The sequence below is a fragment of the Humulus lupulus genome, chromosome 9 (genome assembly GCF_963169125.1).
Source record: "Humulus lupulus chromosome 9, drHumLupu1.1, whole genome shotgun sequence".
NCBI lineage: Eukaryota > Viridiplantae > Streptophyta > Magnoliopsida > Rosales > Cannabaceae > Humulus > Humulus lupulus.
In genome coordinates, this window is record NC_084801.1 from 176,396,450 (window position 1) to 176,410,362 (window position 13,913).

General features: G+C 46.5%; 1 protein-coding gene across 1 annotated transcript; it reads right to left on the minus strand.

Annotated features, from left to right (window-relative positions):
- Positions 1 to 1,065: 1,065 nt before the first annotated feature.
- LOC133801262 (probable glutathione S-transferase) lies at positions 1,066 to 2,184 on the minus strand. The gene is made up of 2 exons (XM_062239438.1): positions 1,740 to 2,184; positions 1,066 to 1,514 (listed from the first exon to the last, which is right to left on the minus strand). The coding sequence occupies exons 1-2, from the start codon at positions 2,049 to 2,051 to the stop codon at positions 1,137 to 1,139; spliced, it is 690 nt and encodes a 229-aa protein (XP_062095422.1). The 5' UTR covers positions 2,052 to 2,184; the 3' UTR covers positions 1,066 to 1,136.
- Between the last annotated feature and the right edge of the window lie 11,729 nt (positions 2,185 to 13,913).

A 13,913-nucleotide genomic window follows, 5' to 3' on the forward strand; every position in this document is an offset into this window, starting at 1 on the left:
AATATTCTTTGCATAATTATTTCTTTATTAAATATTTATGGTAAAATTGAATTTTTAATGGTTGTATGTTGTAATGCAGAGAACAAGCTTGGAAAGCAACGTCGAATACCAAAAGCAGCGTCCAAATTGAATTTTGGACTTCTAAAAGCCAGGTTTCCAATTTTGAAGTCAATGCCTCCATACTTGCTTGGAAAGCAACGTCGAATACCAATAACATGTTGTGCTATCCACAACTAGATCAAAATGCATTCTATTAATGATAAAATGTTTGACCAATATTCAGTTGATGCCACACTTGTTGAAGATATTGAAGGAACTGAAAGCCAATCTAATACAATAATAGAAAACCAACAAGAAGGAGATGATGCAGGAATTTCTGAGGCACCAGAGATTAATTTTAGTCAAGCTTATATGGCTCATATGGAAAATGTTAGAGATGACATTGCTGGAAAAATGTGGCTTAGTTATAACAACAACGTTAATTAAAAAAATGTAACTTTAATTTAGAAAAAAAAATGAAAATTAATGACAATGCAACATTGGTACGAATTTAATCAATACACTATTATTAAATTTTAATTTATCAATATAATTAAATTTTACTTAATTAAATCTATTGATAAATCAAAATTTAATATTATACAAAATTAAAATAATATTCAGATTCAGCTGAACCAATCACATATTCAGTTTCTGTTATATTTTCAAACTTAATACCAATCACAGATTCAGTTTTTTAAAATTAAAAAACAATTTACTGACATTGAACCAATTACATTTTCAGAAACACGTTTTTAGTCACTAAATTCATATTTTCATTTCAGAATCTCAGTTTTCAAAAATACAGTTTTCTAATCGTGAATCAATCAGACCCTTAGAGATTTTGTTGACCTATAGTATTTCTGAGCTGTAAATGTTGGTAGATACAATCTTGAATCTTGGTCTGTTGTAACTGATTTTAGGTGCAATTATCTGTATAACTCTATTTGGGGACTTGTATTTTAACACTTCTCGAGACAGAAAGAAAGAGACTACTTTAGTTTTATTCAAACACACATTATAGGATAATCTATCAAATATATAATAATATTTCAGTGTAAATTTGTGAAAATACACTTTTTCCTTAAATACATTAATTATACACTCTGATATATAGTGGTACTTAAACCACCAGTTTTTTTCATGGTGTCCAAACGAGGGATAAAGAAAGCAATAATGTCTTCTTTAAGAGGAAGAATTTTTATCACAACATCATGAGTCACAAAGTCATGGCTCCATTTACAAAGCTTGGGAAATTTGGTCTCTGTCAATATCTCTATTCCCACAAGCTGTTGAAAAACTGGTACCCAATGGGCTATGAAAATTGCTACTATGTCCAAAAGCCCAATACTTTCTCCCCCAAAGTATTTGTCTTTGAGCTCTTTCTCTAGAAACTCTAGATACCCAATCACTTCTTCTAATGTCCTTTCCTGCTCTTCCTTGACCCAGATGGCTTTCCATAATGTTGGAATGACCTAAAGAAAATAAGATTCACCATCAAATTGTTACCTTGCCATACATGCTTAAAGTGTTCGACGAAAGTTCTAGCTCAGAAAATGAAAGAGATTAAATGATACATCATGAATTTTATAAAAAAAAAATGATTACTTGTACAAATAATCCATGATTGGCAAAACCGTTATCTTCAAATGATGAGAATGTCTAAACAAAATTAATGTGGATTTTAGAATTATTTTTACCTTATCGTCGATGAAGCGAGCCCAAAAACGAACACAAGCTCTTTGGTAGGGGTCTTGGGGCAAAATAGGGTGACTTTTCCAAGTATCATCGATGTATTCAAGAATAACAAGTGACTCGGCTAAGGGTTTTTCATTGTGGACAAAGGTAGGGACTTTCTTGTGAATTGGGTTGTATTTGAGAAGTGAAGCACTCTTGTTACTCAAATCTTCTTCATAGTATTTGTACTCAACACCTTTGAGTTTCAGTGCTATATCAACTCCGCGACTAAAAGGGCTTCTCCAATGACCATATACCTTCACTTCTTCACCCATAATCTTATGTTATTACTAGCTAAAAACACTTGTGTTTTGAATCTATCAATGCCTCTTGTGGATCTCTAGTTGGAATTTTAGGCCTCTTTATATACTGTTTTATGCAAAGTCATACGCCATACACTACTACTATCAGTTACCAAAACCATTTTCTCACCGAATCATTACTTGCATTGCAAGGCTTAAATGTTTTAGAAGGACCAAGTCATCTTCACCTAATATACTTTCTTTATTATATATAGAATTTTATGGTCAGACTTTACTATATAAACTTGATTTAAAAATTGACATACTTAAACAAATGGAAAAGACTTTATATGAACGAGAGTAAAAGAAAAGCTTATCAATACAAATCTTATCTGGATCAATTTCTTGAACTGAATCTCAAAGAACTGTAAAAGCGTTACAGAATCTTGAGCTGAGCTTTTATTTATATATGAAGGAGATACAAAGAGGAGCTGTTGAAAAAACAGCTTGAACAAACTAACTAACTCTGTCAAAACAGAGGAGACGTGGCAAGAAAACTAACAGTAAAACAAAAACTAACTAAACTGAATTAGCTACAGTATATTTTTTATCATCTCCCCTCAAGCGAAAAGGTGAAGAACACACTTTGAGCTTGGATTTTAGATACAAGAATCGATCTGTTGTAAGAGCCTTTGTGAGGATATCAGCTGCTTGATCCATTGATGGAACATATCTAACTTCGACTTCCTTAGCTAGGATTTGATCCCGAACGAAATGAAGATCAATCTCTATATGTTTCGAACGAGCATGGAAAACTGGATTGGCGGCTAAGGAGGCTGCACCTTGGTTATCTACCCAGATAATGGGAGGAGCTGGAAGCGTGAGCTGAAGCTCTGTTAACACAGATGAAAGCCACTTAACCTCTGCAGCAGTGTTAGCTAAAGCATGAAATTCACTTTCAGTGCTGGAACGAGCAACTACTTGTTGCTTCTTGGCTGACCAAGAGATTAAATTGCCTCCCAAAAACACTGCATAACCCCCTGTAGATCGTCTATCATCTGGACAGCTTGCCCAATCAGCATCTGAGTATGCTTGTAGACACAATCTAGGTGCAGATCTGATGAATAATCCGTCATGAATGGTACCTTTAAGATATCTGAACAACCGTTTGCATGCATCCCAATGTATATTGGTAGGAGCATGAATGAATTGGCTCAACTTATTCATAATAAATGCCACATCTGGCCGAGTCAAAGTAAGATATTGCAGAGCGCCCAAGGTGCTTCTATAAAGTGTCTGATCAGAAAATGGGTCGCCATTGGTAAGGGAGAGAACATGAGATGAGCTTGTTGGACTAGGACAGGGTTTTACACCATCCAATTTGAGCTTGGTGAGCAAATCGGCAATGTATTTGGATTGAGACAAATGCATACCAGATGGTGTTCTTCTTATTTCAACGCCCAGAAAGTAATGGAGAGGACCTAGATCTTTGACTTCAAATTCCTTGTTCAAGTCAATAATAATCCTGGAAATGGCAGCTTGATTTGGTCCTGTAATTAGTATATCATCCACATATACTAATAATACAATTAAGTGCTTTCCAGTGCCACTAATAAACAAATAATTGTCAGATTTGGATAAACTGAAACCCTTGCTGTATAGTGTTGCTTTAAGCATGTTATTCCAGGCTCGGGGAGACTGCTTAAGGCCATAAAGGGCCTTGTTCAACCTGCAAACATAATGGGGATATGTTGGATCAACAAATCCTGGTGGCTGAGGCATATAAACTGTTTCTTCTAAGGTACCATTTAGAAAAGCATTTGAGACATCAAGTTGAGTAATTTGCCAGTTGAATGAGACAGCAAGAGTGAGTAATATTCGAACAATTGCAGGTTTAACCACTGGACTAAAAGTCTCTTTGTAATCAATACCAGGGGTTTGAGAATAGCCTTTTGCAACTAGTCTTGATTTGAACTTGTCAACAGAGCCATCAGCTTTGAGCTTTATTCTATGTACCCATTTATTTCCCACCAAACTCATAGATGTGTCATAAGGGACAAGGTTCCAGGTCTAGTTTTTAAGTAATGCATTATTCTCTTCTTGCATAGAAGCAAACCACTTAGGATCAGCAAGTGCTTGCTTTAGAGTTTGCGGTTCTTTAGGTGATAGAGATTCTGGAAGAGGATAGGAAGTGGCAGTATAAGCTTTTGGTTTTGATATTCCAGATTTGGATCTGGTTTTGTACGCCCTGGCTTTCCCACGGGCTGTTTAGCAGGACGATCCTCGGACTAAACATGATTTAGCCCGAGGCTCCCACAGGCCAGAGGACTTATCTTCAGGACGGGCCCTTTCTAGCTCGAGGGGATGGAGTTTCCTGCTCCCTCTTGTTGTTCCAGGAGCTGGGAACAACATCCGGCGACCACTGACGGATCAGCTCGGGTTATGGATTGTTCCGGCAGCGAGCTTCTCAGGAAGCTCTGACCCTATGGGAAGTCAACACGCAAGTTAAACGTGCATAATCCTGCCATCACGTGTCCGATATCCCCCTGACTTCTCGGACACGCAGCAGGAACGTGCGTATTCAGACACCCACGGACGGGTTGGGCCGTGCGGCCCATTGTTTCCTTCCATACTGATTAGACCGCACTTGTGTGTCAGGTTTAGGAATTAATCATGAATATCACAGACTTGATATGACAAATGGAAAGGTCACGGGATGACCTCCCTACCAATTTCCAGGTGCATTCTCCTATAAATATGGAGACCCTGGGAATTGATAGGGGTTGGAAAAAATAGTCTCGTAAGAACTATATATTTTGTAAACCAATTACCCAGAAAAGATCAATAATATTGACTAGTGGAGTAGAAGGATTTTAACCTTCGAACCACTTAAAAACGTGTTTAAGGTCACCTAGTTCTTTTTCACAAAGATTTCATATCTGCGGCGGTTCTACTTTTAAGTACTAATCTCTTTCTCTTCTTCTCTTAATTACTTGTTGCCGAAGAACCGCGTCAACAGTTTGGTGCTTTCATTGAGAGCAAGTCCAATTAGTACTACCACAAACATACAACTATGGTGACCACTCGATCCAAACATGGCAACGAGACAGAACAGCATGATGGGCAGGAGGCCCGCCATGTTGCCCTCCCCGAGGAGCAAGTTCCTGAAGTCCAGCAAAGGCCAAGAAAGCAGCCGGCCGGCCGAGACGACACTGGTAGTTCGGCGCCCTGGCCGCCTAATCCGAATCCATGTTATTATACTGCGGTGGAGATGGAGAATGCTCAGTTGAGGAGCCAGCTAGCAGCAGCTGGTCAGCAAATCCAGGATATTCTGAGTCGACTACCCCCTCTCACAACCAACGGTAACGTTGGAGAGAGGCAAGGCGAGGCTCCTAAGTCTCGCCGGAGTAATCGATCCAGGCATAGCCGTACGGGTAGACTCCCTGCAGCCAACTCCACCCCTTCATCACGCCATAAAGAGGCGAACTTCAGGGAAATGCCTCAGACCGAACCGCAGCAGTACAGCCGTTCGGTTAGGACATCAACCCCTAGCTCTCAGCCTTCCTCGAGGACGCCCAGAAGAGATAGGGGAAATTCCCAAAGGAGGGCCGAGGAGATCCGGAGACGTCAGCCCGTCCCCGAAGAACGTCCAGTTCCTCGTCCAGATCGCCCAGCGCGAAACCATCAAGCTGGCAGGGCCGAGAGGCCCCCACCAAATTTAGTCCGTCCAAACGGCACTAGGATCGCCTCTCCGGTCAGGCATCCTCCTTCTCCCATCAGATATCCGTCTCCTCAGACCGTCCGAGACATCCCGACCTACGGAAATAGTAGGAGAGACCCGCCATCGGCCGGGCCTTCCCGCCGCAGCAGGGCGCCGGGAGGAGGAGCAGGTCGGAGCCGCCAAAGACGCACATCGAGCCTGTCCAGCAGGAGTCACTGGACCGGTAGTGCACAGAGTGATCTTTCGGGAGGGGACCTGCGACAGCGACTAAGTTCAGCACAAAGTCACCATAATTCCCATGGAGGCGACCTTCGAGATCGCCTCAACTCTCACAGAGAGGGTCCAGTTAGGGATGGTAGCCAAGCCCGCTCAGTTGGGGTCCGATCCGAAGTACGTAATGGCGGGAATGCCCCAAATGACCTATCTCCAGATAGGAGGGGCAATAACCCGCCTAATATGTACAACGGGTCCGGAGCTGTTGAACAGCCCCGGAATAACCCAAGATCTCAGGACAAAACCCTAGAGCGCTTAACTCAAATGGAGGAGCTGATGAAGAAGCTCCTGTCGGAGAAAGAAAAAGACGAATATGATTCAGGGGATGAGATGGAGCTCTTCGCCCCCAACATAGCAGCAACGGCATACCCTTCTGGCTTTCGTATGCCTCACTTGTCAAAGTTCAACGGGGATGGAGACCCATCTGACCACTTAGGGATGTTCAACACCCTAATGATGGCTCATAACATCGGGCCAGAGCTTCGTTGCTTGATCTTTCCTTCCACCCTAACTGGACCTGCCAGGCAGTGGTTCAAACAAAGTAAAAGGCAGTCAATCAGCTCCTGGAAGACCTTTTCGGCTGACTTCAAGAGGGCATTCCGCGCCTCTCAGGCCGCCAGGGTCCAGGCCGACTCCCTAGCTAACGTGAGACAGCAACCTGGAGAAACGCTAAAAGCCTACTTGAGCAGATTTGCAAATGTCGCTGCTCGAGCCAGAGACGCCGACGACAGCTCCAAACTCATGGCTATGAGGACCGGGATCCTAGATGGCGGAGATCTGTGGAAGGATATTCAAAGGAGGGGGGTCAGCTCAGTTAGTGAATTCCTTAACAGAGCCCAAGAATGGATAAACTTGGAGGAAGCTGAAGCTTCAGCCACGGGGACCAGCCAGGCCCTCGAGAAGCCCGCTGGGGCGGGAACAGAGATCGTAGTAGCGACTCCCGACGTCACGCAGAGCAACCAGCCCGGTGGCGGCAAAAGAAAAGGAAATGGTGAAAACGTCTAGCACGGGCAAAAGAAGAATAAATCCGTGGATAAATTCAAGCCCGTGTTCACAACGTATACCGAGCTCACCCAAACCAGAGAGAATTTTTTCTTGGCCAACGCTACGCAAGTCCCCTGGAAAACACCGGAGCCAATAAAGCACCCTAAGGGAAAGAGAGACGCTTCCAAATTCTGCCGTTTTCATAACGACGTCGGGCACAATACCGACGACTGCAGGCACCTCAAAGATGAAATCGAGACTCTCATCCGAGCAGGTCCGTTGGTGCAATACTCGCGGAACAGGGTCCCGACAGGTCGACCCGCTCCGGAGATCCCAGCCAGTCAACCTGGACCTCGAGTAGATCAGGACGTCCCTCCCCCCGTGGTCGAGGGAGAGATTTCCACCATCTCTGGAGGGCCACACATGGCTGGCACGAGCAGAGGCGCCCAGAAGAGGTACATAAATGAGTTGAAGGCCCACAATGGAGGGGAGTTCGTCCCGGAACAGCGTCAATCAAAACAACAAAGATTAGAGAAACAACCAGTCACTTTCACGGAGGAGGACGCGGGCCATGTCCAATTCCCTCATAACGATCCCTTGGTCATAGCAGTCCAGCTCGCCAACCGGAGAGTAAGGAGGGTGTTAGTGGACAATGGGAGCTCGGTGAATCTCCTATTCCGTTCAACCTTAGAAAAAATGGGTCTGGCCGTCTCCGAGCTAAAGGCAACCTCGATGATGCTATATGGTTTTTCAGGCGAAGGGTCAGCAGCGATAGGAACGATCGAGCTGGTGATCACCCTAGGCGACGAGTCCCGAACAGTGTCCAAACTGCTCGAATTCGTATTCATTGACTGCTCCGCTGCCTACAATGCAATTTTGGGCCGACCAACGCTCGTTGCTTTCGAAGCTATCACATCCGTCCGGCACCTCGCCATGAAGTTCCCTACTTCGACAGGGGTCTGCACTATCAAGGGCGATCAGCTCGCTGCCAGGGAATGCTACAGCATTTCCATGAAGGGAAAATCTAAACCCGGGCAGGTGGCGATGGCCATTCAGGATGAAGAGGAATCGCAGGGACCCAAGGCGGCCCCTGAGATTGAAAAACCTCGGGTTTCCGAAGACGAAAAGCTCGCCTTAAGCGAGGACATTGACCCCCGAGTAGGCGAGGACAGGTCCGAGCTCCAAGCTATTGAAGATCTCGAGGAGGTAGGCATCGATGAACAAAATCCTTCACGGACGGTGAAGCTCGGAAAGAACCTCTGCGATAGAAGAAAGGCGGATCTGACTGCGTTTCTGAAAAAGAACCTAGACGTATTCGCATGGTCGCACGAGGACATGATAGGGATCAGTCCGAGCGTAATCATGCACACGCTCCACCTAGACAAAAGCGTCCCTGCAAAGTCTCAAAAGCAGAGGCGTTTAGGGACAACCCGAGCCGAGGCCCTTGAAGAAGAAGTGGCCCGGCTCAAAAAATATGGCTTTATCCGCGAAGCCAGATTTCCCATTTGGGTTGCCAATCCCGTGTTGGTTCCAAAGCCCAATGGCAAGTGGCGGACCTGTATCGATTTTTCCGACCTGAATAAAGCCTGCCCCAAGGATTGCTTTCCGTTGCCGAGGATCGATCAACTGGTGGATGCCACGGCGGGGCACGAGCTCATGTCCTTCATGGACGCGTACTCGGGCTACAATCAGATCGCGATGAATCCAGCAGACCAGGATCATACCAGCTTTATGACCCCGACTAATGTCTATTGTTATAAAGTCATGCCGTTCGATCTTAAGAATGCCGGGGCAACCTACCAAAGGCTGGTAAATAGAATGTTCGCGGATCAGATCGGGAAAAACATGGAAGTGTACGTCGATGATATGCTTGTCAAGTCAAAGACTGCCACCAACCACGTCGCCGACCTGGAAGAATGTTTTAACATACTGCGAGAATATGGCATGAGGCTCAATCCTCAGAAATGCACTTTCGGTGTCGCATCGGGGAAGTTCTTGGGTTTCATAGTCAATACCCGAGGAATCGAGGCAAATCCCGACAAGATCAGGTCACTGCTCGAGCTTCCATCCCCCAGGTCGCGGAAAGATGTCCAAGGCCTCACAGGAAGGGTGGCAGCACTGAACCGGTTCATTTCCAAATCAACCGACAAGTGCCTGCCTTTCTACAACCTGCTCCGCGGAAACAAGAAGTTCGAATGGACAGTGGAATGCGAGGGCGCATTCCTCGACCTCAAAACGCACCTAGCTGAGCCACCTGTGCTATCAAAGCCCAGGGTAGGAGAACCTCTTTTCCTCTACATGGCCGTGACTGAGGACGTAGCTAGTGCCGTTCTGGTGCGAGAAGAGGACCAGGCTCAAAAACCAGTTTATTACATCAGCAAGAGACTCCTCGGAGCTGAGTCAAGGTACCCGTTGATGGAAAAGCTGGCGTTCTGCCTAATCACGGCCTCGCGAAAACTCAGGCCATACTTCCAGTCCCACTCTGTACACGTCATGACCGATCAGCCTCTAAGGCAGGTTTTGCAAAAGCCTGAAGCCTCGGGACGCTTGCTAAAGTGGGCGGTCGAACTCAGTCAGTTCGAGATTTTCTATACTCCCCGAACTACCATCAAAAGTCAAGCCTTGGCCGACTTCGTGGCAGAATGCGCGGGATTCCATGAGATCCCATCGGAAGACTCACATCAGCTCACCTCCTCAGGTTCATCGTGGAGGATCTTCGTTGATGGCTCATCTAACGAGAACGGCTCCGGGGCCGGAATCATTCTGATATCCCCAGAGGGACATAGATTCCATTCGGCGCTGAGGTTCGGGTTCAAGGCGTCCAACAACGAGGCAGAGTACGAGGCCTTGTTAGCCGGACTTAGGATAGCTAGCGAGCTAAAGGCAAGCTCTGTCCAATGCTTCAGCGACTCCCAGCTCGTGGTGAATCAGGTCTTAGGCGAGTATCAGGCGCGGGGTCCCAAGATGGCCTCTTATTTGGCTAAGGTAAAATCCGAATTGTCTACGTTTGGGCAAGGGTCGATCGAGCAGATACCTCGGGAGCAGAACGCCAATGCAGATGCTCTCGCCAAGCTCGCCACCTCGGGGGAGGCAGAAACCCTGGGGTTGGTGCCAATTGAGTTCTTGGACAAACCAAGCATAGACGGAGATCGAGCAGATATTGAGATGATTGACATCATGCCGACCTGGATGACTCCCATTGTTGAGTACCTCGTCGAGGGCAAGTTACCCGAAGGGCGCAACGACGTACGGCGAGTCCTTTATCAAGCTCCGAGATATACGCTAGTCGAGGGGGTGTTGTACCGACGTGGGCATTCATTACCTCTCCTCCGATGTGTTCTTCCAAGTGAAGCGAAGGCCATCCTGCAGGAAGTTCATGACGGATTCTGCGGAGATCACACTGGGGGGCAAAGCCTGGCCTTGAAGATCCTTCGGCATGGTTTTTACTGGCCGACTCTGTCCAAAGACTCGATCTCATATGTAAAAAAGTGTGACAAATGTCAGCGGTTCGCCGCGGTTGCACGAGCACCCCCGACCGAGCTAAAAATGATATCGTCTCCCTGGCCCTTCGCCATTTGGGGCATAGATCTAATAGGCGCCCTGCCCACCGGAAAGGGCGGGGTCCGTTACGCCGTGGTAGCCATTGACTACTTCACAAAATGGGCCGAAGCAGAGCCGTTGGCGACAATAACATCGAAAAAGGTGCTAGACTTCGTGGTTAAAAGCATCGTTTGTCGATTCGGCCTACCCAAAAAGATCGTTTCCGACAATGGCACTCAATTTGACAGCGACCTGTTCACCGAATTTTGCGAAAAGAACGGAATTGTGAAAAGTTTCTCATCCGTGGCCTATCCCCAGGCGAACGGCCAGGTCGAAGCTGTCAATAAAACTCTGAAGGCAAGCCTCAAGAAGAGGTTAGATGAGGCAAAGGGGATCTGGCCAGAACAGCTCCCCCAAGTTCTGTGGGCCTATAGGACCTCACATCGGACTCCCACGGGTCACACTCCTTTCTCCCTAACCTTTGGAAGTGAAGCGGTCCTCCCCGTGGAGGTGAGGGTCCTGTCGCACAGGGTCTGGTCCTACGAACAAGACAAGAACCACGAGCTCCTATGCCACTCCTTAGACTTGATGGATGAGAGGCGAGAGGATTCACAACTCCAGCTCGCCCATTATCAACAGAAAATCACTCGCTACTTCAACACTAAGGTCAAAAGACGTGCCTTTAGCATCGGCGATTTGGTCTTGAGGAGAGTTTTCCTGGCCGGGAAAGATCCCAAAGATGGGGTTTTGGGACCAAGCTGGGAAGGACCATACCAGGTCATCGAAGTCATCAAAGAAGGGACGTATAAATTAGCTCGACTTGGTGGAGGGGCGGTCCCGCGGACTTGGAATATAATCCACCTAAAGAAATATTATCAATAAACATTTGTAAGACCTAGAAGGTCACCTTCCATGTATAAATAAAAATCAAATGTTTCTCGTTATTTGCAAGTGTAATTTTAAAGTAACAACGAAAGGCCCTTTCCCAGTTACTTGGGGGGCATATGGTACCTGGATATATCCAGGTCTCCTTAACGACTTAGGTGTTAATTTTTATCTACGGATAAGAGTCATCACAAACTAAGTCCTATCCTGGTCTTAACCGGGTCATCAAACTTAGAAGTTAACAAAAATTTGTTGACCGTGGTTCTTCTTTAAAGAGCCCGGGATACGGATAAAAGTTAACGCGATCTAAGTTTTTTCGAAATAAGTTCCTGGTCTTAACCGGGTCATAAAACTTAGAAGTTAACAAAAATTTGTTGATCGTGGTTCTTCTTTAAAGAGCCCGGGATACGGATAAAAGTTAACGCGATCTAAGTTTTTTCGAAATAAGTTCCTGGTCTTAACCGGGTCATAAAACTTAGAAGTTAACAAAAATTTGTTGACCGTGGTTCTTCTTTAAAGAGCCCGGGATACGGATAAAAGTTAACGCGATCTAAGTTTTTTCGAAATAAGTTCCTGGTCTTAACCGGGTCATAAAACTTAGAAGTTAACAAAAATTTGTTGACCGTGGTTCTTCTTTAAAGAGCCCGGGATACGGATAAAAGTTAACGCGATCTAAGTTTTTTCGAAATAAGTTCCTGGTCTTAACCGGGTCATAAAACTTAGAAGTTAACAAAAATTTGTTGACCGTGGTTCTTCTTTAAAGAGCCCGGGATACGGATAAAAGTTAACGCGATCTAAGTTTTTTCAAAATAAGTTCCTGGTCTTAACCAGGTCATAAAACTTAGAAGTTAGCTAAAATTTGTTGACCGTGGTTCTTCTTTTAAGAGCCCGGGATACGGATAAAAGTTAACGCGATCTAAGTTTTTTCAAAATAAGTTCCTGGTCTTAACCAGGTCGGAAAACTTAGAAGTTAGCTAAAATTTGTTGAACGCGGATCTTCTTTAGAGAGCCCGGGACACAAATAATGTTAACTTGAACTAAGTCATAAAAATAAAAAGATAAATTGTGACCAAATGCATACAAGTATATATATAAAACTGGCTGAGCAAGATGTCTCGAGGCGGAAACGCCCCACACAAAAAGAGAATTACAATAAAAAAAAAATGCTCAAAGTGCGTAAACGAGGAGCATCCTAAGCCCCATCAGCTGGCCCTTTGGAGGTCGCGGTCTCGCCCTGTTCCGCCGCGGCAGAAGCCTGTCCAGTCTCCGAAGGAGGAGCCTCCTTATTCAGGCGGGCTTGAAGCCGCGGCAACAGGAATGCCCAGAGGTCCGGCGGCATGAAGGAGAAGTCCGCGTCCGGATTGTGGGACCAGCAGTGATAGAATAGGTCCTGTAAGGACTGCTCCGACACGACCCGCTCGTCTTTCAGGGCGGCCTGGGAGGTCTGGACTTCGGCCTTTGCCACCTCAAGGTCTGCCCGCGATGCGGCCATGGAGTTTTTAAGCTTTAGGTTCTCGGAGCGAAGCTTCTCTAGCTCGGATGCGGCCAGGGAGCGTTTAAGCTCTTGGTTCTCCGAGCGGACCTTCTCTAGCTCAGCTTTGGAGGCCGCCAGGGCGTCTCTCGCCTCCTGAGACTCCTGGAGGGCAATCTGGTGATCTGCTTCCAAACCCTCGAGCTGGGCCTTGGTCCTAACGATGCCTCTATAGGCGGCAGCCATGCCCTGCAAGAAAAGAATGATAAATTAGCAAACTGGAAGGAGAAAGGCGGCGTGTGAGTGTCAAAGCCTTAGAAGAAGGGGGCACTTTACCGTTAAAGTCATGTCCATAGCAGATTCTATAACTCGGACCGGGCTCGTTGTTTCGATGGCCCGGAGCTCCTTCTCCCTGATATTGTAATAGTGGCTGACGGCGTAGCTGGCCGACTCGTACACCGTACCCCGGAATGCTTCGGGCATCTTCTCCAGAGCCCGGGGGTCGACCGGGATACGCACGTCCGGGGCTGCCGCGGCCAGATTCCCGACCTCTATTACCCCGTCCTGGGCGGCCAGTGGAGATCGTTGGGGTGGCGGATGCATGAGTCCTGTCCTGGCGACAGAGAGGTTCGCCCCCGCGACCTGGGATGGCGGGTCTCCCTCCTTCTCCGTAGCTGGGGATTTGGTGGAGACCCCGGTCAAGCTCTTGGACTCGCGAAGCCTCTTTAACCTCGGCCCCGCTGGGGGATTCCCACCGAACACAACGCCCCGCAGACTATTCCCGGGCTGAGACATCTCTTCTGCCAAAGAGCAAAAAACACGGTTATCAGCAATCATACAGAAATAAAGGCAATAAGAAAGCAAATAATAAGGGAGCCCTACCCCCCGAGCTGGAAGAGCCTAGGACGATTATCTCACGAACTGGCGAAGGTTCTAGGTCCGGTTCTGAATCGGGGCTGGACTCTTCTACGTACTGCCTAATCCCCGGAGCGTAGACGCCCCTCTGAAGCGCAGGCCACGT